The sequence below is a fragment of the Coenobita brevimanus genome, chromosome 106, assembly GCF_032717465.1.
Source record: "Coenobita brevimanus isolate Jiangsu-jjx chromosome 106, ASM3271746v2, whole genome shotgun sequence".
Taxonomy (NCBI): Eukaryota; Metazoa; Arthropoda; class Malacostraca; order Decapoda; family Coenobitidae; genus Coenobita; species Coenobita brevimanus.
This window is the reverse complement of record NC_137059.1, coordinates 1,518,939-1,546,646: the sequence shown is the minus strand read 5'-3', so window position 1 is coordinate 1,546,646 and position 27,708 is coordinate 1,518,939. Positions and strand designations below refer to the sequence as shown.

General features: G+C 42.3%; 1 protein-coding gene across 5 annotated transcripts in view; it reads left to right on the top strand.

Annotated features, from left to right (window-relative positions):
- The window catches only part of LOC145416451 (myosin heavy chain, muscle-like), a 72,858-nt gene that overhangs the window by 24,248 nt on the left and 20,902 nt on the right, over positions 1–27,708 (top strand). For 3 of the 5 annotated variants that reach the window (XM_080285404.1, XM_080285409.1, XM_080285406.1), the window contains exons 11-16: positions 2,108–2,278; positions 8,375–8,623; positions 9,367–9,451; positions 13,795–13,847; positions 19,059–19,146; positions 23,986–24,103. In XM_080285404.1, the coding sequence (XP_080141530.1) occupies positions 2,108–2,278; positions 8,375–8,623; positions 9,367–9,451; positions 13,795–13,847; positions 19,059–19,146; positions 23,986–24,103 (764 nt within the window). Of the gene's footprint in view, positions 1–2,107; positions 2,279–8,374; positions 8,624–9,366; positions 9,452–13,794; positions 13,848–17,931; positions 18,020–19,058; positions 19,147–23,985; positions 24,104–27,708 lie in introns of all 5 variants that reach the window. The other 2 variants (XM_080285405.1, XM_080285408.1) reach the window with 1 other exon arrangement.

Sequence of the window (27,708 nt, the reverse complement as noted above, 5' to 3'; positions counted from 1 at the left end):
CTGTAATCCCCATGCTGCCTTCTTGTTATTTATCTATCTATCTATCTATCTATCTATCTATGTTTATTTATTCATTTATCTATTAGCTTAATTTTATATATTTATTTATCTATCAGTTTATCTGTCCATCTATTTATTTCTTTGTCTATCTATCTACCCATCTACCTATTTATTTATCTATCTACCCATCTACCTATTTATCTATCTACCCATCTACCTATTTATCTATCTATCTATCTACCAGTCTACCTGTTTATTTATCTGTCTATCTACCCATCTACCTATTTACTTGTCTATCTACCTATCTATCTATCTACCCATCTATTTATTTATTTTGATGTTCACCCACATATATATATTAATTGATACGACACAGGATTCATTTTTTTTTCTCTCTGGTGTGTGAAATATTAATACCATATGGTGTTCTTTCTGGTGTGATTTTATTATATATATTTTTACCTGAGGCGTATTTCTGAGTCTCATAGTAAGCTCCGTGGCACCTTTACCTGAGCGATTTATTTTGTGTATAACACCTTTGTATTTTCTCGTATTTTATCCTTTTAATATCAATGTATTTAGGATTAGAATACAAGAGGATGTTGAGGTGTGATATGCAAAATAAATCGCTAAGGAAGAGGTGTTAGGGGGCCTCCTATGTCACTCAGAATACGCCTTAAGATATTCGTAAGACTGTGTAAGATTGACTGTTCATAATCTTATATTTACACGCACAGGCCGATTTAATATGTGTCAGTAAATATGCGTTCCAGTGAGTCTTGGAAATTAATGTGTTCAGCCTGAAGACTTTTAAAATCCTCTTCATGCTCCTCACCAGACGATTTTATTCAGCTAAGGAGAGACATTTAGAACTGGAGGGGTTATGTGGGCCTCCATGGACTCCTTCAGTATAGGTCTCTCCCACACAGAATCTTAGCAGTCTGGTAGTTGCAAGAGGAGGATGGACAATAGGTTATAGGTTGAAAAATTGAGTGTATGAGAGCTGGAGAGAGTTGCTTAGTCGAGGTTTCTATCAAGTATTAAGTGTTTTGAAGACTTTTTGATCGTAAAAAAGAAAGGGTTAGATTCCTTTCTAGACACAGCTCCTACAGACGAAAGAAGGAAGTGGAAAGCAACGTGGGTGAAAAGAGATGAGTTTATTCCAGCCTAGTTTCCCCCATGGCTATAGTTTTTTCCTTAAAGAAGCTAGTGAAAACTTTAGCTGGGAATAAACTCATCTCTGTTTATCCATAATCTCTTCCACTTCCTTCCCTCATCTGTCAAAAAATCTCAGGAAAGTCCTTGAGAAGTCTCTCCGGTGCCCACTTTCCCTCTGATCCTGACTCCCTCTTTTGCCCATCCTTCCTCTCTCGCAGTATAATGGCTTTGAGCAACTTTGCATCAATTTCACCAACGAGAAGCTTCAGCAATTCTTCAACCATCACATGTTCGTGTTGGAGCAGGAGGAGTACAAGAGAGAGGGCATTAACTGGGTTTTCATTGACTTTGGCCTAGACCTCCAAGCCTGCATTGAGCTTATTGAGAAGGTAACCCCGTCCCCCCCTGAAATCCCAACCCCACACTGCCGTCCTCCTCAGACATGGACGCGGTTTGAACTGTCCCTTTTCAGTCTGGTATGTCCCCTTTCTCGTCCCCATCTTCCCAGCCGACCTACTTCACGGTGAAGATGGCAGCACACGATGCTGTACTTGTCATGTCCCCCTCCGTGTTGTGTGGATTCTTCTATGACCGGATCGAGTACATGTTTGTTGAGTGGTTTATATACGGTATCCTGCACATACGATACTGTACCTGCCATGTCCCCTTTTTCTGTTGATTCTCTTACGTCCCGATCAAGTACCTGTTTGTGAGTGAAGTATTTAAAGGTACCCAGGTTGTAGAAGACTGTGACCTGCCCAGCCTGCAATCAGTACAAGCAGGTCACCCTTGTATCTCCCCATCCCTTTAGTCAATAGCCTCCTCTCAGAGTACACAACTGGGAGGATTTAGATATAGTTGAGTCCCCCTCTTTTATGGCCAAGGGACGTGGCCAAGAGAACCCCATTTTCCCTTTTTAATTTTCTTCTGCCTGCTCTGCCTCCCCTAGTTCAATGGCTTCGAGCAGTTGTGCATCAATTTCACCAACGAAAAACTGCAGCAATTCTTCAACCACCATATGTTCGTCCTCGAGCAAGAAGAGTACAAACGAGAGGGAATTAACTGGGTTTTCATTGACTTTGGTCTAGATCTCCAAGCCTGCATTGAGCTAATTGAGAAGGTAACCACCCCACACTCCACCCTCTCCACCCACCACCCCAGCGCTTACTCCACACGTTCCATCCTCTACGCTACCACCCGAGCACTCACTCCACCCTCTTCACCACTCCCCACACTTACGCCACCCCACCCCCACACTTATTTCAACCCCACGGACCCCGACCCCAATCCCCACGCACGTCCTGCTCAAGATAGTCTGTGGATGCGGTTTTGGTTGCGGTTTTGCCTGCCTCCCTTTCCCCCATCCAATCTTCCCAGCCGGACTTACATCAGTGGAAGATGGCACAGAATGTCTCCTGTTATGTCCCTGTTTGTGTTCTACCCTTTCCTTATTATAACCTATGCGTTTCTACTGTTTTTATTGATAACCGATGCAAGTAAGTGTTTTGAGAGTGAATTTTTAAGCACGTTTATGGCACCCCGCCGACAAGGTATACTGGAGTCTGTGACCTGGCCAATTAACCTGCCGTTACTACCTGCAGGTCACCCTTTCCCCTTACCTGCCTCTATAACATGCAGGTCACATTTCTCCTCTGTTTTTACCCGCTATTCCTCCGTCTTTCGTGTCCCAGTATGCTATTTGTTTGAACCTCTGACTGCATCTTTGTTGAACCCTCCCCTGAACCTCCCTCCTGGCCAAAGGACCCGGCCAACTAAATCCCTCTTCCCTGTTTCACTAACCTATGTTTTTTTTTTTTCTCCTGCTTGCTCTTTCCCCTCAAGTTCAATGGGTTCGAGCAACTTTGCATCAATTTCACCAACGAGAAGCTCCAGCAGTTCTTCAACCACCATATGTTCGTACTGGAGCAGGAGGAGTACAAGCGAGAGGGCATTAACTGGGTATTCATTGACTTTGGCTTGGACCTCCAGGCCTGCATAGACCTTATCGAAAAGGTAAAATGGACTGGCACCGCATGACCTGTTTCACCGTCTGAGTTTCACCGTCTCACCACACACACCCACACGCCAGTATCTGTTATGGTCGATTCCGTACTCCTCTGTCTGTCCACGGCTCCCTCCTCGTTATACGCTGTCCACTTTAACTTGGCCTAAAATTGCCGTCTTGCATGCTGAGCTTTTACGAGAGAGCAACGCTAGAATATGGTGCTAGTCATGAATAAGTGCCATGGAAAAGATGCAGAATTCCAGTATTTATCCTACAAGTGAACTACGAGAAAAAATGAGCAACAGAAAGTCAGTCTGGGCCAAGTTACAGTGAACAAACTATAGCAGTCACCCTCCCCTTCCCTGTCCCCGTCTCTTCCCTAGGTAGTGCATCCAGCCTGCAGGGGACCGTCGGGCTGGTGGCTGTGTTCCATTCGTATTTCTGTCCATAGATTCTAAATTCCCATCGCCCCTTTCGTTAAATCTTTCTTGCATCCCTGGGCCGTGTTCTGGGTAGCAAGGGAGGCTTCGTGGCACTTTTTCCTAAGCGATTTAGTTTGTATATTACACCTTGATGTTCTACTCTTGTATGCTATGTTTTGATATGAACATAGTTTGACATAAAAGAGGATATCAATGTATACTGTGCAAATGAAATCGCCCAGGAAGGGATGTTACGAAATCTCCAGTGTCACTTATGGCCGTCTTATTAAAACTGAGTGCACGCAGGTGTAAAGAAACCCCTAATTTTTGACAGTCATTTGTAGACCACCTATAATAAATTGTAATTAGCCTGTATCCCACATTGAAAAGTGTCGTCAGCACTTACAAATGTCACCCCTTCTGCTGCTCATTTTCCTCCTCTGGTAAATAGTTCAAAACTGAGAGTGGCTTGGTATGTTTCCCTGACCACAGATGATTCTCTTATTCTGCTCTTATACCTTTAGTTCCCCATCTTTCCTCCTGTACCTTTGTTCTCTCTCTCTCTCTCTCTCTCTCTCCCAGGGAGGAAAATGATGGACATATTCCCCCATCACCCCACGTTTCAAAATTCATCTTCCCACGCTTTAGAAATATATCGTCAGAAACCAGGGGTCTCTCCATCCCTTCGCGTCCCCAGTCTTCACAATACGACCTCAGAAAACGGCCCCCTGACTCGTCCTCCCCCTGACTCGTCCTCCCCCCTGACTCGTCCTCCTCTCGTCCAGTGGCCAATCATGACGTGGCCCTACGAATTTCCCCCCCTCGTCTGTCCTAAAGCTTTCTCCTTATGTCTGTGCTTCTGTTACCACCTTCCAGTTTAATGGCTTTGAGCAGCTATGCATCAATTTCACCAACGAAAAGCTACAACAGTTCTTCAACCATCACATGTTTGTCCTCGAGCAAGAAGAGTACAAGCGAGAGGGCATACAGTGGACATTCATTGACTTTGGTCTAGATCTACAGGCCTGCATAGACCTTATAGAGAAGGTAAAAGTAGAAGCCTGTGTTAACCCACGTCTTAAGGTCCCAAACAAGACATGAAGGACCTAATCTCTGTCTCTCCAAGATGACCCCAATCTAACCCTCGTCCCAGTGTCCCAGAGCAAGACATGAAGGATATAATTTCTGTCTCAAGGTAGAAACTAGAAAATCCTGTCTTAACCCTCGTCTCAAGGTCCCAAACATGACTTGAAGGACCTAATCTTTGTCACTCCAAGTTGAACATAGAACCCAACATAGAACCCTATCTAACCCTCGTCCCAGTGTCCCAGAACAAGACATGAAGGATATAATTTCTGTCTCAAGGTAGAAACTAGAAAATCCTGTCTTAACCCTCGTCTCAAGGTCCCAAACATGACTTGAAGGACCTAATCTTACTCTCGCCAAGATGAAACGTAGAACCCTATCTAACCCTCGTCCCAGTGTCCCAGAACAAGACATGGAGGAGCCAATTTCTGTCTCAAGGCTAAATTAGGATACCCTGTCTTAACCCTTCCTTTAAGGTCCCAAACAGGACGTAAAGGACCTAATTACCCCCCCCCCCATTGATACTCTTTTTCCCATGTTCTTTGGTTCATATTCTCGTCTGTTTATGAGGCTAACGAGCACCTGTTCAATACATTTAAAATCCCCATATGACATGCTAATATTTGTTTATAAATTATTTAAAGAAACTACATCCAAAGTACAAAAGTTAGAGTATCACTAACATTATGAAACTAAAAAATGATAATCTCAAAGTGAAAGAAAGTTTTTTTGGGCTCACCTTTGTTCAGTGTTTCCTGGAATAAACAACATGAAGGCTTTCAGCCTTTGGTTCTCTCTTCTTTGTGAAATCCAAACCAAACCAAGCCAGAAAAAACAAAGCAAAAAATAAAAAATAAATAAAAATAACGAAGAGGTGCCAGTAGGCTTCCCAACCATACGAGAATATTGACCATCCTTTGACCCTCTCACCTCCCTGACTTACATTTACACCACAGGTTAACCTCGTCACCACGTTACCAGTCCCATGACCATCATCCATTCACCTAGTTAAGTGATGGAACGTGCCAAGTGACAGCCCTGTTCCCACTTATGCCCCCTTACCCCTAAAGTCTCTCGTCGATTTGTCTAAAGGCACTAAACAGCAGTCCTTTTCCTTGTCTCCAGTTCAACAGCTTTGAACAACTGTGCATCAATTTCACAAACGAGAAATTGCAACAGTTCTTCAATCACCATATGTTTATCCTGGAACAAGAGGAATACAAGCGTGAGGGAATTGAGTGGACCTTCATTGACTTTGGTCTTGATCTTCAGGCTTGTATTGATCTTCTGGAAAAGGTACCTCTTCTGTGGAGCGGCAAGAGGGTGTTTGTGTTGTGTACTGAAGTGGTATTAGGTGTATTTCTTCCTGCCGGATGGTGAAGTTTGGGGTGTTGCGTGTGTGTGTGTGTGTGTGTGTGTGTGTGTGTGTGTGTGTGTGTGTGTGTGTGTGTGTGTGTGTGTGTGTGTGTGTGTGAGTTGTAAGTGTGAGACGGCCATTTCATCACTTACACAAACTCACACACACATGTACCACACACACACACACACACACACACACACACACACACACACGTAACAAAACTAAATTCACTATACGAACTAAAAGGCAAGGAAAAAATATATCTAATTCTATGTCATTAAACTGTCCTTTGTACTTCTAAAAAATCGTTCCTCCTCCTTCCCTTTTGTAACTCGTAACATAAGACCATTTTGGGTACTTAAAAATCACAGTTATTTCAAAGGACTCCTGGTGGCTTAGCGGGATAAGGCTCTCCAAGTGGCCTGAGGATGTAAGGCTTTATATCCAAGGGGTGGTTGGGGTTTATTGCTCACATAATGCCACTCAGGGACCACCGAGGCTGGTCACCCTCGCCTTAAACATCGGAATAGAGTAGCCTAGCCCAGGGTTCCTACGCTGCTGATAGGTCAAAAAGGACTGGATGATAAAGTTAAAATGAATTATTTAATCAAACTTAATTGTGAATATATGTAACTTTACACACACTAATGTTAAGAGTTACGGAAAGGCTGGATGAGGAGCGAGATTTTTGCATCCAACTGTACCTCTGTTCTTTTCCCCTTCACTACGAGGGAATTTAGGCCTTCTTCTAGATACTATTGGAGGCTTCGTAGCACTTCATCCTTAGCGATTTATTAAGAAGAACATACCATACTGCATATATACTGCATATATTGTGTGTTGATAGCGATTGTGCTCTCTAAACAGTAAAATTCCACGTAGAGATTAGGTCCCTACACATACACGCACAGTACAATCATAGTCATTCTCAGAGATGTGAAAAAGTTCGCCTATTATTTCACTTCGTCTGCTCTTCATTCTCCCCTGCTGGCTAGTATTCCTGAGCTGAGAGAGGCTTGCTATGTTTCTCTGCCCATAGGTTATTCTCCTTGATATATAAGGGAAGAGAGTGATGGATATGTCCATGCGGTGGAATTGTAGACGAACTTTTGAAACTGACTGCGTTTAATTCTTCTGTGTTACTCTAGCACTTTCATCCTTCCATCACCTCTCTGTCCCTGTTTCTGTCTCCGTTTGTCTGTCTGTCTGTCTGTCCGTCTGTCTGTCTGTCTGTCTGTCTGTCTCTCTATCTCTGCAGGGACAATCACTCACGTCCATCATTTCCCATATATCATCCAGGCTATTCACTTCTTTCATCATTCATTTTTATCACTCATTTCTCTCACTCAGCTCTTTCATCACTTCCCAGTCTGTCATTCACGCCATTCACTTCTTTCATCATTCATTTCTTTCATCTTCCAGTATGTCATTCAGGATATTCACTTCTTTCAACCCTAACTTCTATCATCATTTCCAGTCTGTCATTCATGTTATCGATCATTCTTTTCTCACTTCATTCATTTTCTTCAGTATACGGGTAATGTATGCTCGATTGAACACTGGGTAGTCCATACATTGCGCTTTTCAGTCTTGTGTGTTGTTGGCAAGGCTCAGTTTGGTGTGAGAGGAGAACATTTTTTTGGACGAAGACACACACACACACACACACACACACACACACACACACACACACACACACACACACACACACTGGTAAAGCTGACTGAGCCGTACTCGCAAAACACGAGAAATGATCTGCCAAATGTATGAACAGCCCATATTAATACTGTAAAAATCGCCTTTATCTTTTTTCCAGGAACTGAGGTAAGTGACAAAATTATTTCAAGTCGATTTAGCGTTTTTATCAGATTAATTAAATTTTTTGGAAAGTAAATAAAAAAAAAACAGAGGTTAATTCATCTGTTGCATATATATATTCAATGTTGCATATATATTTTTCTTATAGGTGTACTTAATATTGAGAAATTGCTACTTGAAAATTGTTAGATGATGTAGCTTTTGCCTATATATAAACATTCTGCAATTTTTCACTCTATATGGCTTCTAATAATGGTTTCCTGTCTTAAAAATAATATCCAACTTCTTTGCCTAATTTAAGACTTTTAATAACAGCCACTGGTCCTAGAAATAATTAATCTTTTTTTTTTTTTCCTCATTGAATATTATGAACACCAATAAACTACAGTGACCTAAAAACAATCAATCTTCTTCGTTTTTTTTTTCCACTTGATGATCAGTGCCAAACAAAAGCTCTAGGGAATTAAACAGCTCCACTTTCTCCCTCTTTCTCCGGACTCTAAAGCTTTATCCAATCCCCAACAGCCTCTGGGTATCCTCTCCATCCTAGAAGAGGAGTCCATGTTCCCCAAGGCCACCGATAAGTCCTTCGAGGAGAAACTGAAGGCCAACCACCTGGGCAAGTCCCCTAACTTCATCAAACCCAAGCCGCCCAAGCCAGGACAGGCCGAGTCTCACTTCGCCATCGTCCACTACGCCGGTACTGTTCCCTACAACCTTACCGGGTGGCTTGAGAAGAACAAGGACCCTCTCAATGACACTGTTGTAGACCAGGTAAGGTAGACAAAAAATTTACTGAGCTTGAGAGTTCTTACTAGACATTATAGTCTCACTTTACTATCATTCACTATAGCAGTACCGTGCCTTACAATCTCACCAGGTGGATTGAGAAGAACAAGGACCCTCTTAATGACACAGTGGTTGACCAGGTAACTTATCCACCTGCTTTACTATCTCTGAATGGCACAGTTTTTAGACAGGTGACATCCACCGTTCACTATACCTGCACCGTACCTGAAAATCCCACCAGGTGTATCGAGAAGAACAAGGATCTAAATGACACTGTTTTGAACCAGGTAATATAATACGTACACGATCTCTACTAAGCTTGCAGATGAGAGGCAGTAACTTTAAGCTTTCTTTTTCAGCTTGAATCCTCTTTACCAGGTACTTTATCTACGGATTTATAGGCTTGAGTCTGAATATTTTACTTCCTTTCAGTGGCAATTGCTGGCCAGATAACTTATACTCGCACATATACTTTACTGAGCCTGGGTTTTATTTAACAGGTGTTTTATTAGGGTATTTCTTGAGTTAAAGTTTTCGTCATTGAGAGAAAATGACACGAATTTTTACCTGGCTTGACTTATCTTTCCGAGGCAAAATATTTAAGGTTTTTATGACACCTGGAAATTGCTTTTGATTGGTGGTGCATCAGGTGAAAATTAAGCAGTAAAAATGGACTAATATGCTTCATGATTACCCACTAAAGTCTCCTCCTCTTCTTCCCCCGGCAGCTCAAGAAGGCATCCAATAGTCTCTCTGCTGAAATCTTCTTTGATCACCCCGGCCAGTCTGGGGCCCCTGACGCTGGAGGCAAGGGTGGTAAGTGCTTCCTATACCCTGTTCACTCTAACTTGGCCTAAAATTGCCTTCACCTACGGCTCTGAGTTGTGACGGTTAACTCTAGAATTTCATGCTATACTCTTTTCACTTCAAGCCTAAAATTGCCTTCTCTCCATCTTCAGTGTTGAGTTGTAAAAATAGAATACCGCTTGAATATGAGGCTGCATTTACTTCACTTCACTTTGGCCTAAAATTGCTGTCTCTCCAATCTCAATGCTGAGTCGTAACGATAGATTAACACTGGAATATGACACAATACTCTTTTCACCTTAACTTGGCCTAAAATTGCAGTATCTCCAATCTGAAAGCCGAGTCGTAACAATAGATTAACACTGGAATATAATGTAATACTCTCTTCACTTTAACTTGGCTTAAAATTGCAGTATCTCCAATCTGAAAGCTGGGTCGTAACAATAGATTAACACTGGAATATAATGTAATACTCTCTTCACTTTAACTTGGCCTAAAATTGCAGTATCTCCAGCCTGAATACCGAGTTGTAAGATGATGAATCAAACTGTTTTCATTTTCTTCCACAGAGTAACGAGTGTCAGCGTTAGGACTCCCTCCCTCCTCCACACACTCTCTGTCCTCTGTCGGGATATTTTCAGAGTCAGGTCACAGTAGGAGGTCAGGTCAAAGCAGGTCAGGTCAAAGTAGAAGGTCAGGTCACATTAGAAGGTCGTGTCACAGTAAAGCTTAGGTCATAGTAAGGGATCAAATCAGGTCACAGTTGAAGTCAGGTCACAGTAGAAGGTCAGGTCATAGTGAAGGTCAGGTCACAATGCAGGATCAAGTCAGGTCACAGTTGAAGTCAGGCTACAGTAGAGGGTCAGGCCACAGTAGAGATCAGGTCACATGGGAGGTCAAGTCTCTGTAGAGTTCGTCAGGCCTTAGTACAAGTCGGGTCATGTCACAGTAGAATTCAGACAGTAGCGTTCAGGTCAGGTCAAGGTCACAGTAGAGGTCAAGTTAATTCACAGAAGAGGTCAGTTCACGACACAGTAAAAGCCAGGTCAGATCACAGTAGATAAGAGGTCAGGTCACAGTAGAAAAGTCACAGTAAAGGTCAAGTCAGGTCACAAAAGAGGCCAGGTCACGTTAAAGATCAGGTCAGAGGAGAAACCAGGTGAAATCACAGCACAGGTTAGATCATAAGGAGTCAGGTGACACGAGAAGTCAGATCACAAGAAAGAATATGGTCACACAGAAGAAGTCAGGTCACACAGAAGAAGTCAGGTCAAACAGAAGAGGTCAGGTCACACAGAAGAAGCCAGGTCACACAGAAGAAGTCAGGTCACACAGAAGAAGTCAGGTCACACAGAAGAGGTCAGGTCACACAGAAGAAGTCAGGTCAAACAGAAGAGGTCAGGTCACTCAGAAGAAGTCGGGTCACACAGAAGTAAGGTCACACAGAAGAGGTCAGGTCACACAGAAGAGGTCAGGTCACACAGAAGAGGTCAGGTCACACGGAAGAGGTCAGGTCACATCAAGCATGGACATGACTCGGGTAAGGTCACTTGAGAACTTGATGTTAATGTTTTTTTTTTTTTTTTTCATTGTATATCTACTAGAGGTAGAATTTTGACTATCTATTTCTATAAGTTACTGACTCCTCCATGTAGTATATGTATTTTTTGTTCCTGTTACATTCCGACGATTTTATTCAGCTGAGAGAGAGAGAGAAAGAGAGAGAGACAGACAGACAGAGAAAGAGACAGAGAGACAGACAGAGACAGAGAGACAGACAGAGACAGGGACAAACAGAGACAGAGACAGAGAAAGCCAGCCAGCCAGCCAGACAGACAGACAGACAGACAGAGAAAGAGACAGACACAGAGACAGGGCGACAGAGACAGCGAGAGACAGAGACAGACAGAGAGACCTTTCAGAATAAGGGGGATTACAGACAGCTTTCCCTAAATCCCGTAACACAGTGAATAAATCCTCTCTCTTTTAGCCAAACAAAAATCATCTGAAGGTAGAAAATAATAAGAAAAAAAATGGACGTGGAGGGGTTAGGTATCTATTATTATTATTATTTTTTGTATTAGGTTAAGGTGTTTACGAAAAAACAAAATTGCCAGAACACAAAAACAAAAGTGAGTTCATTTTTCAGGACAAAAGTGTGTTCCAGTTTAAAGACAAAAGTGTGTTTCAATTTAAAGATAAAAGTGTTTCAATTTAAAGACAAAAGTGTGTTCCAGTTTAGACAAAAGTGTGTTCTGTTTTAAAGACAAAAGTGTATGCAGCTTAAAGACAAAAGTGTGTTCCAGTTTAGACAAAAGTGTGTTCTGTTTTAAAGACAAATGTTTACTCAGTTTAAAGACAAAGGTATTTTCCAGTTTAGACAAAAGTGTGTTCTGTTTTAAAGACAAAAGTTTACTCAGTTTAAAGACAAAGGTATTTTCCAATCTAGACAAAGGTGTTTTCCTGTTCAAAGACAAAACTGTGTTCCTGGTTCAAGACAAAAGTGTGTTCCCCTTTCTTTACGGTGGTACAAATAGACCACTGGTGCATGTTTGCCTGCATCCCACTGAATATAGCTGACAGTCCTCGCTATAAGACCCGTGTGTGTTTAAAAATATCGCAAATTGTTCTTATATTTTTCCTATACTTCTGGTAGACATGTAAATAAGGAGAAATACAAAGTTAATTTCATATTCAGCAATGGAACTTTTAAATAAGCCAAAGATGCATTTCAAAACACAAGATTTTAAATAATTTTGATAATGTAAATTGACTTGAACTAGCCTAATTATCCCAACTTTATAAATATTTTTGAGACAAAATTATCGAGAAGTATCCCTAATTAATCACAACATTTTAAATAATTCTGATACCGTGAAGTGGGTAAATATCGAAATCACCTTTCTGGGTAACAATAATTCCTGAAGAAGCATTTTTCTATAATTTGCTTCTGGATTTATCGAGAAAAATAATATGAAAAATAAAATGTCTTATAGCGAGGACTTACTGTAAATTCCCACGGTCATCTACTTCCATTTTGACCCCTCTATAGATTATATCATGACCCCTTGGACCGGTTATGTTTTGGATTCATTTCTGTTTGGGGTTGAATTCTCTTGGGTGTTTTAGGAGACTGCCTGGCCCCCCTCTTCCTTATCTGAGTTTTGCACACGGCACGTCTGTATTCTTTTGTATGTTACTGAAGCCAAGACGATATCCCCCAAAACTAGAGAAAAAAAACATACGAGAATATGTACAGTAGGTGTAATGTGCAAAACAAATGACTAAGGACGAGATACACACAGAGATTTTTGTTGGTCTAATATCCCACGGCGTCTACTTCACATTTCGATGCTGTTCTTTACATCTTCTCTGACGCATCATATAAGAAAGAATCATCCATGGACAGGGGAACATATCAGGCCTTTCAGTTTAAAAATACTAGACAGCAGAGGAAAGTCAGAAGCAGAGGAGATGAGACATTAGACGAACCTGTCCCCAAGTGTTACAATTTTCCTAATACAGTATCTCACCTCCTCTGCTTCCCATTTTCCTCTGCTGGCTAATATTCCTGAGAGAGGATAATCTTTCTCTGTCCGTATATGAGTCTCCTTGATATGGTGCTTCAGGGAGGAAAGTGACGGACGTGCCCTAAGTGTTAAACAGACGAAGTGGAATATCAGGCGTACATTTGTCTTTAAGTGTACCAGGGAATCTTTGATGCGCCTTGGAGAACAGGACCCCACTAGGCATCGTTCCACTTATGACTTGGGACGTTGCTAGGACTCAGGGTAGAATATCAAGGCCACCTCTCCGCGGGCCTTCCGTAGCGTGAGGATACGAATGGCATGGCGATGAATATCGGTGTCAGTCGAGTTAGGATCGCTACACGGTTGGGTTAAGTTAGATACCGTCAGCTACAGAGGAACGTTCGCCTCTCCTGTCTCCACCACTGGATTCACAAACTTTAGAATGTAATGGACTGATGTGTATATTATCATCCATCAGTGGGTGATGATATGCATCTTTGTCCCCTACGTCTCATCCAAACATCTATGACTCCAGTAGGTGAGAGCGGCAGGAGATGTGGATGAACTTAGGTAACTGATTGTACTTAACCTAAAAACAGTGTATCTGCGTCTTAACTCTTTGCAACCCATAATTACTACCATGTCACTTATTTCCTCACTAGTATGGGAGGTCACCAGACTCACCCATCGCGGAGAGGTGGCTGGGTAATACTTCCAGAAAAATCTCCACCATCTCCACCCACCCACCCACCCCAGGACAGTGTTGTGTCTCTCATCCTAAGTCACGGATAATGAGAGTTTCTGGTCTGCATCCTACAGGTGGGAAGCGTGCTAAGGGTTCTGGTTTCCTGACTGTTTCCGGCCTGTACAGGGTAAATATTCTCCTCCTCTCTCAGTTGTTGCCGTGGACAGTCGCTACGTGTCCTCCTGCGGCCGCTGAGCCTAATGCAGTGTCCCGTCCAGTGCTGGTGTCCTACCGCAAAACACCCTCTGTGTCCTCAACCCCACTAGCCCCTGCCGTGTTCTTCACCTTTCCCTTGACAGAAAACATCTATATATAAACTGGAATGATAATTAGAACCTTAAGAGTCTACTGACTGCTAATAATTCGCTTCACATGAAAGAAATTGATTGAATAAGATACCGACATCAGTCCTTAACTCTGGAAAAAGATGATACATTTATTTGCCCACAAACTGCTAAAGATTTCCCTTAATTGAAAGAAATCTGATTAAACTCGTGTGCATTCATAACCCTAAGCAAAATGAATAACTGAGATGCCCATACCTCACTGACTGCTTAAGAGTTGCCTTGATTCAGTGTAAACATCTTAATATAATGAATACAGTAAGTGCATCCCTAACACTAATTTATCTCATTAGAAGAAAATAATTTGCTGTTGCCCTCAGTAAAGCATTTGATTGCGTCCATAACACTGAGAGTTAGTGACAACTTTTATCCTATTTACATCCCTCAGCAAGATAAAACCACCTGAGGGTAATTACAACTAAGTTTCTAAGCACTATACAGAATTACGAGACATTTATTAGCTGAAAAATAAAATCCTTTGGTGCCATCCACAACAAAATACCCAATAATTACAGCGTTAAATTGTGTAGCCTTGTTTACTGATTTTCCACAGATCAAACCTGCCAGTCCTAACTTAATCGTGAAACCCACCTGGCATCCTTCGTCCCTAAGCTTACAAAACAATGAATAAGACATGCGGCTTTCCAGAATCACTTAGGCCTTGTAAAGCAGTTTGCATATCTTCCATAAATAAGGCCATACAACTAAGCCTGCCAATTAAACAAGTGCTAAAACCCCGCCTAAGGTAAAGTAGGTTCAGTATATTAAAAGCTAAACGCAATGAAAGGGTGAAGAATACAGCTTAAACTTAACACATCACTGACAAGCCCGGTCGCTCGTCTCGCCTCTCCAAACACCGCATGCCTGTTTGTGTATGTGTGTGTGTGTGTGTCTCGGTGTGTTTGTCAGCTTGTGTGTTTGTCAAGCCACCAGCCAGCGCGCCTTAGGTCAAAATATGTCTGTGTTTTTCCCCAGCGGGCGGCAAGCGTGCGAAGGGCTCCGGTTTCCAGACTGTTTCCGGCATGTACAGGGTAAATATTAACGCTGACACTGTTTTGCATACACCCCCCATCCCTCCATGTTCCTCCCTTCCCCTCCCTCCCTCCCCTCTCTCTCTGCCTCTCTCTCTCTCTCTCTCTCTCTCTCTCTCTCTCTCTCTCTCTCTCTCTCTCTCTCTCTCTCTCTTCTCTTCTCTGTCTATCTCTATCTCTCTGTCCATTCTATCCACTGCCCCTTCTGCTATCTTGCCTCTACCCCCCACCCCTCCTCACATCCCCAGCCCCTTCCACCCCACCCCCACCCCCTCAGCCCCACCCCCACCCCACCCCACCCCCTCACCCTTCCTCCCCTCCCCATTAATAACTAACAGAAGTAGAATCAGGTGAAAGTTTTTGATTTTTTAATATCTCTCCCCTTCAAGCTTCCTGTATTCCTCCTCCCTCTTCTCCAAAGCCCCCCACCCCTCCTGCCCCCCTCCCCTCCTGCCCCCCTTCCCTCCTGCCCCCCGCCCTTCCCTCCTGCCCCTGCCTGTTGCCCTTTTTTCGCCATGAGCCTTGCCTTACCTAGACACGTGTTACCAAAGCTTATTATAATTATTAGTAACCTGCCTAACATTTTCTGTCAGAGTTATTTTTTCTATATATATATGATGAATTTTTTGTATATAATGTTCAGGGATGATGGAATATATGGATTTTTTTTTGTCTTTCAGTAATAGTTATTGCTGTTGTTGTTGTTGTGGCCCCAGGGTGATCTGAAACGTGAACCCAGTGGACTGCAGGCTGAAGCTGCCCTTCTCCTATAGTCCGTTCTCCTTTTGCGGGTCATCCATTTGTATACCCACACTGGGAAATTTTGCTTTAACTTCAAGATAAAACAGTTCTAGCCCGACTTGGACCCTCTATAATCAAAGTAGGGCAAAAACTGTTTAATCTCCCAAATTTTAAACGTGGGTATTTTTTCATTTCATTTCAATACCAAGTTTTCACAGACTTATATTTCCTACAGCTTTGGTACACCTTTCACGCACCAGGTGGCAGCAGCAGTCAGACTTATCATAATTTCACTGATCACCACAAGTTCTCATTATTTTTTACATTTGATGGCGTTTTGAGAAGTTTGTTTTGGTGTTACATTGTGTTACTTGAGCCACGGTTCACGCCCCTCACCTCTGATTCCCACACCCTGATATATCTTACGCCCCCTCCCATATATACATACCCACACATCCTTCCACATACTCCCCACACCTTCCCAAACACTCTCACATGCCTTCCCTCCTCCCCACACACTCACACATACATCCCCTCCCATATATACTTACCCACACATCCTTCCACATACACCCCACACCTTCCCACACACACCCACATACCTTTCCTCCCCTCACACACTCTTATACATCCCCCACCCACACACACCCTCTCACATACACACCCCACATACATCCCCCTCCACCCACATCCTCCCACACACACTCCTACATACACCCATCCCAAAGAGAATGTGTTTCAATTCTTTCACAGAGGGTTTTCAGTAAGAACGTTAAAACATAAGCTGACTAAACATCTTCTCTCTCTCTCTCTCTCTCTCTCTCTCTCTCTCTCTCATAACTAGGGCTCCCTGCTTACCACAACGAGGTATTTGTTAGTCAGGTATTAACTCCGTCCCTCTCTCTCTCTCTCTCCCCCTCCTCCCTCTCTCTCCCCTAACCCCAGGAGCAGCTAAATAAACTGATGACCACCCTGATGAGCACTTGTCCCCACTTCATCCGATGCATCATCCCCAATGAGTTTAAGCAGACCGGTAAGGCGCCCTCCCACTGCCCCCTGTGTCCTCCCCAAACGGATAGAAGGACAGTCTTTCCCTCTTCCTTGTCCTCAGATTTTACTTTTTACTTTATTTTGTGACCTGGGATTGGTGCACGAAGGTTGAGATGCCCCTCCCCCACCACCAGAGTAGCTGATACACCCACAACTGCAAGAACAACTGCCTGTATATGTGTGCAACTTTTCTTGAGATGGTACCCTCCCTCTCCCCTCGTCCTCTCCAAATTTAGACGACAACTGAGAGATTCATTGGTTGCTGCCCCTTCTCCTCTCTCCCCCTGAGACCCTAATCCACTTTGCAATGTGGCAATTTATCTTGTTCCCATTATTAGACTAGATAAATGCATTTCTCGTACGCCTGGAACCGTCCTAGTACATCGGTTCACAGAGGTTCTTAAACTGTATCTTCCTACGTACAAGCTTTCCCCCTCTACGTACCTCATAGCACTACGACCTCCCTTGTATATGCATGGGTTTTCTTGATATCGGTGAAAGGACTAATGGTTCTATTCCAAGTGGTTTTTGGAGACTGTGCAACACCTCTACCTAAGCGATTTACTTTACACATTACACTTTGGTACCCTCTTCTCTGTCGTGGATGCAGATTATGTCGATTTCAAAGCGACACGAATAGCATGCACCAGAATGTTAGTGTAATGCGGTGGATAAATCGCTGAGGAGAAAGTGCTCCCAACCTCCTACGCCACTTAAATAAGACCCTAAAAGTACAGCAGAGTATTTGGGGCTACCTGGAAGTCCCCACAAGCCTCTCACCTTCTGCCTTAGTATCTTTGGGTAACTTAGACATCCCCACAAGCCTCTTACCCTCCTATCTTAGCATCTAGAAGGTACCACAAGCCTCTTACCCTCCTATCTTAGCATCTAGAAGGTACCACAAGCCTCTCACCCTCCTATCTTAGCATCTAGAAGGTCCCACGAGCCTCTCACCCTCCTATCTTAGCATCTAGAAGGTCCCAGAAGCCTCTCACCCTCCTGTCTTAGTGTCTTGGTGTTAACTCAATCCTGCGGTCGCCCTCAGGAGCAACTCAACAACCTGATGACCACGCTCCGAAGCACTGCCCCTCACTTCATCCGTTGTATCATCCCCAATGAAACCAAATCTCCGGGTAAGGCCTCAAGACGGGCAAAAATTCTGTGGTTCCTGGACAATTTTGGCGCGGTACAAAGCCTTCGTGAACAAGGTTACAGCCGAGCAATTGTCCTGGATTTGTCCCACGTTCCCATCTCGTTCCAACCCATATCTTTCCTGGTTCTCTTCACATTTTCCTGGTTCACCTATTGGGTCATGGAATGGTTTGGTGTTTCCGTTTAGAGATAGATTTTTTTTTCCTTCCCATAGAAAGCGACGACCGCAATTTAGTCTCCCCCTCCCTCTTTTTTCTTTTTTCACCACCGTGTTTTTAATTTTCCTGGTTTATATTTTTGTTACGTCCAGAGTTCCAAAAGACATGGAAAAACTCTGTGATTGGACTGTAGTTCGTTTGTTCTAACCTGACGAGTATCCCTGGCTCCCTTCGGCTCGGTTAATGGCTAAGTGCAGTCAGCTCAGGGGGCCAGTTTGACTAGTAACCAAGGAGACTCATTGCCAGCTCATACTTAAAACTCAATGAAATTTACTTAGCCCTGATTTGCAAAGTAAGGGAATGGCCCAGTTTTGTCAGGTGAATACAAACAGGCTATAGTTAACATGAAAGTGCCAATGACCACCGTCCCTATCAAGGTTCACAACCCTTTTAGAAACGGGACTTTGAACCTGAACCCCATTTATTTTTCTGAATGCCTCCCTCCCCGTCCATTCTCACCCTTTCAGAAGAGGGCCCTTGAACTTGAACCCTTTTTCTGATTTAGTAGTTTCCATGAAGGCTCAGAACCCTTTCAGAAGAGGGCCTTTGAACCTAAACCCCTCTTCCTTTTATCTCCATTCCCACCAAGGTTCTCAACCCCTTTAGAAGAGGGCTCTAGAACCTGAACCTCTTTCTGTATACCTCAATTCCCACCAGATCTCACCACAACCCTTTCAGACGAGGGCATTTAGAACCCTTTTCTTGTGTGTCTCCCAACCAAGGCTCCCCGTACCCTTTCAGAGGAGGGTCCATTGAACTTGAACCCCTATTCTGAGCTTGTCTCCCTCCCTCCCCCCTTCAGGAACAGCTCAACAACCTCATGACTGTCCTGAGAAGTACTGCACCTCACTTCATCCGTTGTATCATCCCTAACGAAACCAAATCCGCTGGTAAGAGGTCGGATGTTGCACAGATGCGGACAAAACAAATATCATTCCACTCTTTAGTACAATAATTATGATCATTCCACTCTTTAGTACAATATTTATGATCGTTCCACTCTTTAGTACAATATTTATGATCGTTCCACTCTTTTGTACAACAGTTATGGTCGTTCAACTCTTTCGTACAATATTTATGATCGTTCCACTCTTTAGTACAATAATTATGATCGTTTCACTCTTTAGTACAATAATTATGATCATTCCACTCTTTAGTACAATATTTATGATCGTTTCACTCTTTAGTACAATAATTATGATCATTCCACTCTTTAGTACAATATTTATGATCGTTCCACTCTTTAGTACAATATTTATGATCGTTCCACTCTTTTGTACAACAGTTATGGTCGTTCAACTCTTTCGTACAATATTTATGATCGTTCCACTCTTTAGTACAATATTTATCGTCGTTCCACTCTTTAGTACAATACTTATGATCGTTCCACTCTTTAGTACAATAATTATGATCGTTCCACTCTTTGGTACAACAGTTATGGTCGTTCCACTTTTTAGTACAATAATTATGATCGTTCCACTCTTTGGTACAACAGTTATGGTCGTTCCACTCTTTAGTACAATATTTATGATCGTTCCACTCTTTAGTACAATATTTATGATCGTTCCACTCTTTAGTACAATAATTATGATCGTTCCACTCTTTAGTACAACAGTTATGATCGCTCCACTCTTTGGTACAACAGTTATGATAGTTCCACTCTTTGGTACAACAGTTATGATCGTTCCACTCTTTGGTACAATAATTATGATCGTTCCACTCATTAGTACAATATTTATGATCGTTCCACTCTTTGGTACAACAGTTATGGTCGTTCTACTCACTAGTACAACAGTTATGATCGTTCCACTCTTTGGTACAACAATTATGAAAAAAATAGTAAATACGACAAAAAACGAAAAACTCTTGAAAATTATAATTCTTCCCTTTTTAATACAACACTTATGAAAGAAAAAAAAAAGTAATTATGAGAAGAAATAGCGAGAAACTTTTGCAAAATTATCGTGGCAAAAATTTTTCACCACATCCCACAAAACTTTTACTCAATTGTCTTTTTAAAAATTCAATATTTGGGAAAACTGTTGATAAATAGTATGGGAAAAAAATACCCTAGCAAAAATATCCTTGAAAAATCTTACACAATCGTAAAACAAGCTATTCCTCAGTGTCTATAAAGAAAAAAGAATGCACATTATTTTTAAAACAGACTTTCGCAATATTATGTATGAAAAAAAAAAAAACTGAAAAAACTCAAGCACAATCATTTTAAAAAAATCTCGTAGCAATCTTCTGCTAATATTTATCCAGCTGCAAATATCTCATCATTGTGTTTCAGAATCGATTAACCATTATTTTTTTTTATTATGCTAAAGAAGTGTATCGATATTTATGTCCGCACCTGTACCAAACGCGTGTTGCTCCAGGATCCTACTGACCCGTCCACTTGGCAAGGTGTACTCCCCTTCTGCGTCTGTGGTGCATCCCATTCCCACAAAAACTGGAGAGGATGCACCAGCGTTTACTTATCAACCCGTCCCCGTGTAGTGTGTATCTTCCACAAAAAACTGGACCAGATACACCCTGACTTATTTCATCTCAGCCCATATGTATTATTTCATTTCCATCCAAAGTGTACTGTTTCATTTCCGTCCAAAGTGTATCTCATTTCCATACAAACTGGAGGATACACTCATGTCAGACTCACTTTTTTTTTTCCCCTTTTCTTGACGAGTTGATGGTGGGTGGCGAAGGGAAGGACTAATATCACTTCAACGCCGTGCTATCATTGGAGGTTCATTCTCACCCCCAGACGGTTTTATTCAGCTTTCGTGGAGGCTTAGCTTAGTGAAGGGGGTTAAATGGAGGATATATCAACCTCCCTTTAGCTCGAAAAGTCTCTCCCAGGCTTAATAAAACACGTCAAAGATAGGAAAATAGAAGAGAAAGGTGAGAAAAAATATACACACATGATAAAAAGAAATGAAAAGATAGAAGCTAAAAGATAATGAAAGAGATAAAAGAATGAAAACGGTAATGCAGAGAGATAAAAAGATAAGTGGAGAAAAGAATATGGCGTCCTCTGGCAAAGACAAAGTTGACTACCCAATTTTCTACTTGTCTTTTCCTCTGCCACCCACTCTCACCGTCCACCCATGCTGCTCAAGCCCTAGCCCTGTCCTTCTCACTCTCGTCTGTATTCTCAAAACTGAAACAGCGAACGGGAAACTAAAATCCAGGCATTACAAAGTACAATCAGGTGCAAAATACAGAAACCAAGGATGTCCTGTCTTGGGTTCAGAAATTGTCAACAGAAAAAAAGGGAAAGAGAAATTGGGTGTCTTGTCTTCCATTTCGTGTTTCAAGTTTTGAGAGTTTTCCCGTCATTGCTGTCCTCGACTTTTCCTTCCTTAATAAACTGACATTTATAAAGCCAGCTGTGAGTCTCCTGGCCCCCAATTTAGCCTGTGTGTGTCCTGGCCTCGTGACGTGAATTCATCCACTCAGCCGATGCATCTTAGCCCCGTACGGCACGGTGACTAGAAATGACCTGCTTTTCCTTGGTGTCATGTCCCTGTGCTTGGTGTCATGTGTTATTCACCCCCCCAGGAGCAGCTCAACAACCTGATGACGGTGTTGAGGAGCACTGCACCTCACTTCGTACGTTGCATCATCCCTAACGAGAGGAAGGAGGCCGGTAAGATAGAAAAGTTCACCAGTTCCCTACTTCACCTTCATCAAAATCTCACTCAAGCTCCGTGTAATTCCTGTGTACTATCCCAGGTAAATCAAGAGTGTATTCAGTTGAGTGAGTCATAGGAGCATGACAGAGTTAATACTGGTTCCCTTAGCCCTCTCATGGTCCCGACAACTCATTCTAATCCAGTTAAAGCCAAACGATTTGATTCAGACAACGCACAGGAGCTTGAAAAGGTTCATTCTTCACCTTACTTTACTTCATGCGTTACATCATCACCTCTAACGAAAGGAAGGGCACTGGTACGCGAAATTACAATATCCTCATGTTCATTCAGTTGTTCATTTGCTTACAGGTCAAAAAAAAAAAAAAAAAATCATGTTGACGATCATCACGGTCAAGCGAAGAGAAAACGGAAGACTAAAAGATTTCGTGGTTTGGTATTTTAATCGTGACAATGGATGTGGCCGTCGGTTTCATAAAGATTACTGTTAATGCTGAGTTCGTAGGCCTACACAACAAAGCACCCAACCCTGACAAATGTTGATACGAAATTGCACACGAGGTCACTAGGGTGCAACAGATGACTTTCAGAGCTTGGTCCAGATTAATATCCTCTGGAGGGGAGTTTTGGCCACTTTTGTGTTCCCGCGACAGCCAAGTTAGTGAAACGTGGGTGTCAGGATGCGTAGAGTTTTGCAAATACGGTTCACAGTTGCAGGTGGCGAAATTAACAAGGCAACGAAAGGAAAAAGGCCAAGTTAGAAGTCAAGACAGTCCTCTTAATCATGAACATGTAAATCCTGTTAGACCCATCACGTAAGTCAAACAGCAAGTAATATTTGCATGTAAACCACAGTATTCGTAATCAGTGCTGCCTTTCACTCACGATAATTAAAGCCCCATTCAGTGACGTGGCTCAGGCTATATTATATCTAGGTATCTCTGTCCCTACTCAGTAACAACCTATGCTAGTACAACACACTACCCTCCCTCATGTACTATAATTCAAAGCAGCGAGGATAGTTATATATTGCGCTTCTATTACATTTGCCTCCATGCCTCCCTAAATTAATATTCCCGGCGTAATAATGAAATAAACCAGTTACTATTAATGTCCTCACGTTCTTAAAACATTCATGTCTCCTTCACTTTCACCTTTACCAGAATTCACTTTCATATCGTCCTCAGTGCAATCCTTCCCGATAATTCCAGCGCGAAAATAGATAAATAGGTCACTATCACTCCCTTCACTTCCAAAAATCGTTCATCTTCTTCACTGCCATCGTCACTGTCTCACTTTCACTCCTTCGTCACGGCCAGTCTGTCTCCCTCTCTCACGGCTACCCCACCAGACGAGGATGAATTACATGTGAGTACCCTGTAAGTATTTTTTTTAAGTACATGTACAAAATTTAGCCTACTGTAAATCCAAGTAATTTTAGTTATCGAAATGCTGATGTAATTTCCAAATACTGAGATTTAAAAAAAAGTGAAATCCTTCCGTTCGCAGTGATTACTTTCAGATATCGAAATAAAAATCAGAGGAAAAAGGATGGTGCAAAGAGTAATTTTTTTTTTTTTGGAATTCGGTAATAAATTTAGAGTTAGGGTAATCTAACTTAAGAAAAAGAGATGTGTGTGTGTGTGTGTGTGTGTGTGTGTGTGTGTGTGTGTGTGTGTGTGTGTGTGTGTGTGTGTGTGTGTGTGTGTTTAAATCTCTATGTTTATGTGTGTACATGTGTGCGTACCAAATCTACAAGGTAAAGTCCCCCTTTTCAAGATTATAAAGCCCTCCTTACCGTCAAATCTCCCTAGCCCTCTCCTCCAGGTGTGTGTGTGTGTGTGTGTGTGTGTGTGTGTGTGTGTGTGTGTGTGTGTGTGTGTGTGTGTGTGTGTGTGTTTTGTGAGTGTATGCATGTGTACCAAATTCACAAGTACAGACCCCCCTCTCTAGGATAACCCGCCCCCTTTCCCCCCCCTCTAACTCTCCTCTCTCACCCCTCTTCCCCTTCGAACCCCCTCTTCCCCGCCCCTCGTCTCTCCCTAACTTCCCCTCGCCCCTCTCCTGCAGGTGTGATTGACGCTGCCTTGGTAATGCATCAGCTTACCTGTAACGGTGTGCTTGAAGGCATCCGTATCTGCCGTAAAGGATTCCCCAACAGGATGATCTACGCCGACTTCAAGCACAGGTAAGCTGAGAAAGACAGAAAAAAATATAGAATGAGAGGACCGATGGATGGAAGGAAGGCAGATATAAGTAGAGAGAAAGAAGGGAAGAATGAAAGGAAGGAAGAATGAAAGAATGAAAGGAAGGAAGGAAGGAAGGAAAGAAGGCAGGCAGATATAAATGGAGAGGAAGAAGGAAAGAAGGCAGGCAGATATAAATGGAGAGGAAGAAGGAAAGCAAGAAAGAAGAAAGGAAGCAACGAAGGACGACAGACGAAAATAGAGAAAGAAAGAAAGAATGAAAGGAAGGAAGGAAGGAAAGAAGGCTGAAGGAAAATAGAGTAAGAAATAAAGAATGAAAGGAATGAAGGAAGAAAGGATGGGAGGAAGGAATAAATGAATGAAGAAAGGAAGGAAGACAGACAGGAGGGAGGGAGGCAGGAAGACAGAATGCAAGAAAGGAAGGACGAAAGGCAAACACAAAGAAATTCAATATAAATAAATGGACATAGCGTATTTAGATGCACAGATACAATTATAGAATACAGACAGGAAAATGGAGATACGTGACAAAAATAACATCCAGACAATGAGACAGGTAACTTAGAAAATTTTTTTGAAACATTGAAAAAAAATTGATTACCCGAAGAATTTATAGTCCACAAAACTAGGAAAAAATTGAATATACGGAAAAAAAAAAAACATGGAAATTTGGCCGAAAATTATATAGTAAAAAAAAAAAAATGCTATAAACACGAAAAAAATACACAAACATAGGTGGTCTGTGGAGGAAAAATAATGGAATTCAAATGAAGGAAATATAGATATAGGCAACACAGTGATGATGATGATGATGATGAGGAAGAGGAGGAGGAGGAGGAGGAGGAGGAGGAAGAGGAGGACAATATGATGATGATGATGTAGTGATGATGATGATGATGATGATGATGACAGTAATGATGATGATGATGATGATGATGTATAAATATTTCCTCGCCTGATGAATTTCTCTTCAGTCCTGTTTTTTCATAATTACGATCCTTTTTCACGGGAATTTTACGCGTCTCATTTATTTTCGATCTTTTTTTTACCTATACCGCTGTCTCGTTCACTAGGCGTCTGGCAAGAAACCCTGCTACCTCCATCAATAAGTTAGGAAACCTTTTTATTCTAGATAGCGATGAATGATTTGTAATGAGATACGAATGTGGGGGTAGGATGTCTATTACACACACACACACTCACACACACACACACACACACACACACTCACAGAGGGCGTTAAATAATCCCACTGCAATAGAGGACACAGCCGCGCCTCACACTGCCACACCTCACACTGCCACACCACACACTGCCACACCTCACACTACCACATCTCACACGCCACACCTCACACTGCAACACCTCACACAACTACACCTCACACTGCCACACCTCACACCACACACTGCCACACCACACACTGCCACACCTCACACCACACACTGCCACACCACACACTGCCACACCACACACTGCCACACCACACACTGCCACACCTCACACCACACACTGCCACACCACACACTGCCACACCTCACACCACACACTGCCACACCACACACTGCCACACCTCACACCACACACTGCCACACCACACACTGCCACACCTCACACTGCCACAAATCTCACTGCCACACCACACACTGCCACACCTCACACTGCCGCACCTCACACTGCCACACCACACACTGCCACACCACACACTGCCACACCTCACACTGCCACACCACACACTGCCACACCTCACACTGCCACACCACACACTGCCACACCTCACACTGCCACACCTCACACTGCCACACCTCACACTGCCACACCTCACACTGCCACAAATCTCACTGCCACACCACACACTGCCACACCACACACTGCCACACCACACACTGCCACACCACACACTGCCACACCTCACATTACCACACCACACACTGCCACACCACACACTGCCACACCACATACTGCCACACCTCACACTGCCACACCTCACACTGCCACACCTCACACTGCCACAACTTACACTGCCATATCGTATACATAAAAATATTCTTTCTCGTTCGTTATTTAAGTACCTTCTTGATTAGTCTTAAGAAGGAAGCGTCAATGATTGTAATATATAAAATGTGTATATCGGTTTTATTTTCGTGTCTACTCTCCAGATATATCTTTTTATCTGTTTTTCGAATCACTTTGCATTTCCTTGACCTTATTCTTTATTGTATTTTCTCGTATCGTGTTTTCTCAAAGTTCTCATTTTTTGATTCGCATGAGGAAAAACGCGCCCAAAATTTGAACATAATGGTCGTAAAGGAGAAGGATCTTACTGCTTTTTTATTTATTAATTTTTCTGTTTATTCTCTCTGGCCTCAATTTTATCAACTAACCTGTAGACTCTGCATCTATGCTTCAGAAAATTATGTAAATCTTCTCTGTTAATGATCATATTTTGCCTCATAAATCAATGTCCATAGTTATCGGTATAATCCAGTTTCATTTTGCATTTTTTTTTTACGTTTTCCATCGACTGTTTCAAAGCTACGTGTTTCGTTCCATATGTTTTTATCTGTATGTTTCAATTCCCTGTTTTCATTCATTTTATTTTAGGTTTTATTTCTGTATGGATGATTTTTGTAGACTTTTTTGTATCTGTTTTTTATATCTGCCTTTTTTTTTTTTTTTCACAATTTACCTCCGCCATTCTTTCACCTGTAAATTTTGTTCTATATTTTTATCCATTTTTATTTCTGCCATTTTTAATAATATATATATCTCTCTTTTTTTTCCGCTATTTTGTTTCAGCACTTTTTTTAAGCATTTTTGTTAGTTTTAATTTCTGAATATTATTTCCCGCAATTTTTTCGCCTGTTATATTTGTGCCATCTCTTATTTGTATTTATTTTCTGCTATTGTTTATCTATTTATTTATTTCTGCTAGCTCTTATCTGTATTTAAAATCTTCTATTATCCCTTATTCGTATTTTTTCTGCTACTTTCTATATGTTTATTTATTTCTGCTACCTATTATCTGTGTTTAAAATTTCCTATTATCTCTTATTTGTATTTAATTTCTGCTGTTGTTTATGTATTTACATCTGCTAGCTATTCTCTGTATTTATAATCTATTGTTTACCCTTATGTTTATTTGTGCTATTTTTACGCTAACCTCTTCTGTGCTCTCTCTCTTTCTTTCTCTCCCTGTCCGTCAGATACTGTATTTTAGCGTCCAAACCCGCTGCAGAGGCGGGGGATGAGAAAGCCGCCTCAAAAGTCATCCTCGAGATTATCCAACTCGAGGAGGAGAAGTACAGATTAGGGCACACCAAGGCATGTTGACCCTCGGAGTGCATGACAAGGGGTGGAGGGTGGGTGGGGGGTGGAGTGTTCGTGCTTCTCCCCCCTCCACCCCGATCCATGACCCCCCTACTGTGCATGACCTTACCTGGGATGGGTTTCAGGACCGATTTTGTGCACTCGTGGACCAAAGTTCGCGTAATGTTTCACCTCATCTACTTCTGACTTTCCTCTGCTGGCTAACGTTCCTAGGTTGAGATCTGCTATGTTTCTCTGTCTACTAATGATTCACTTT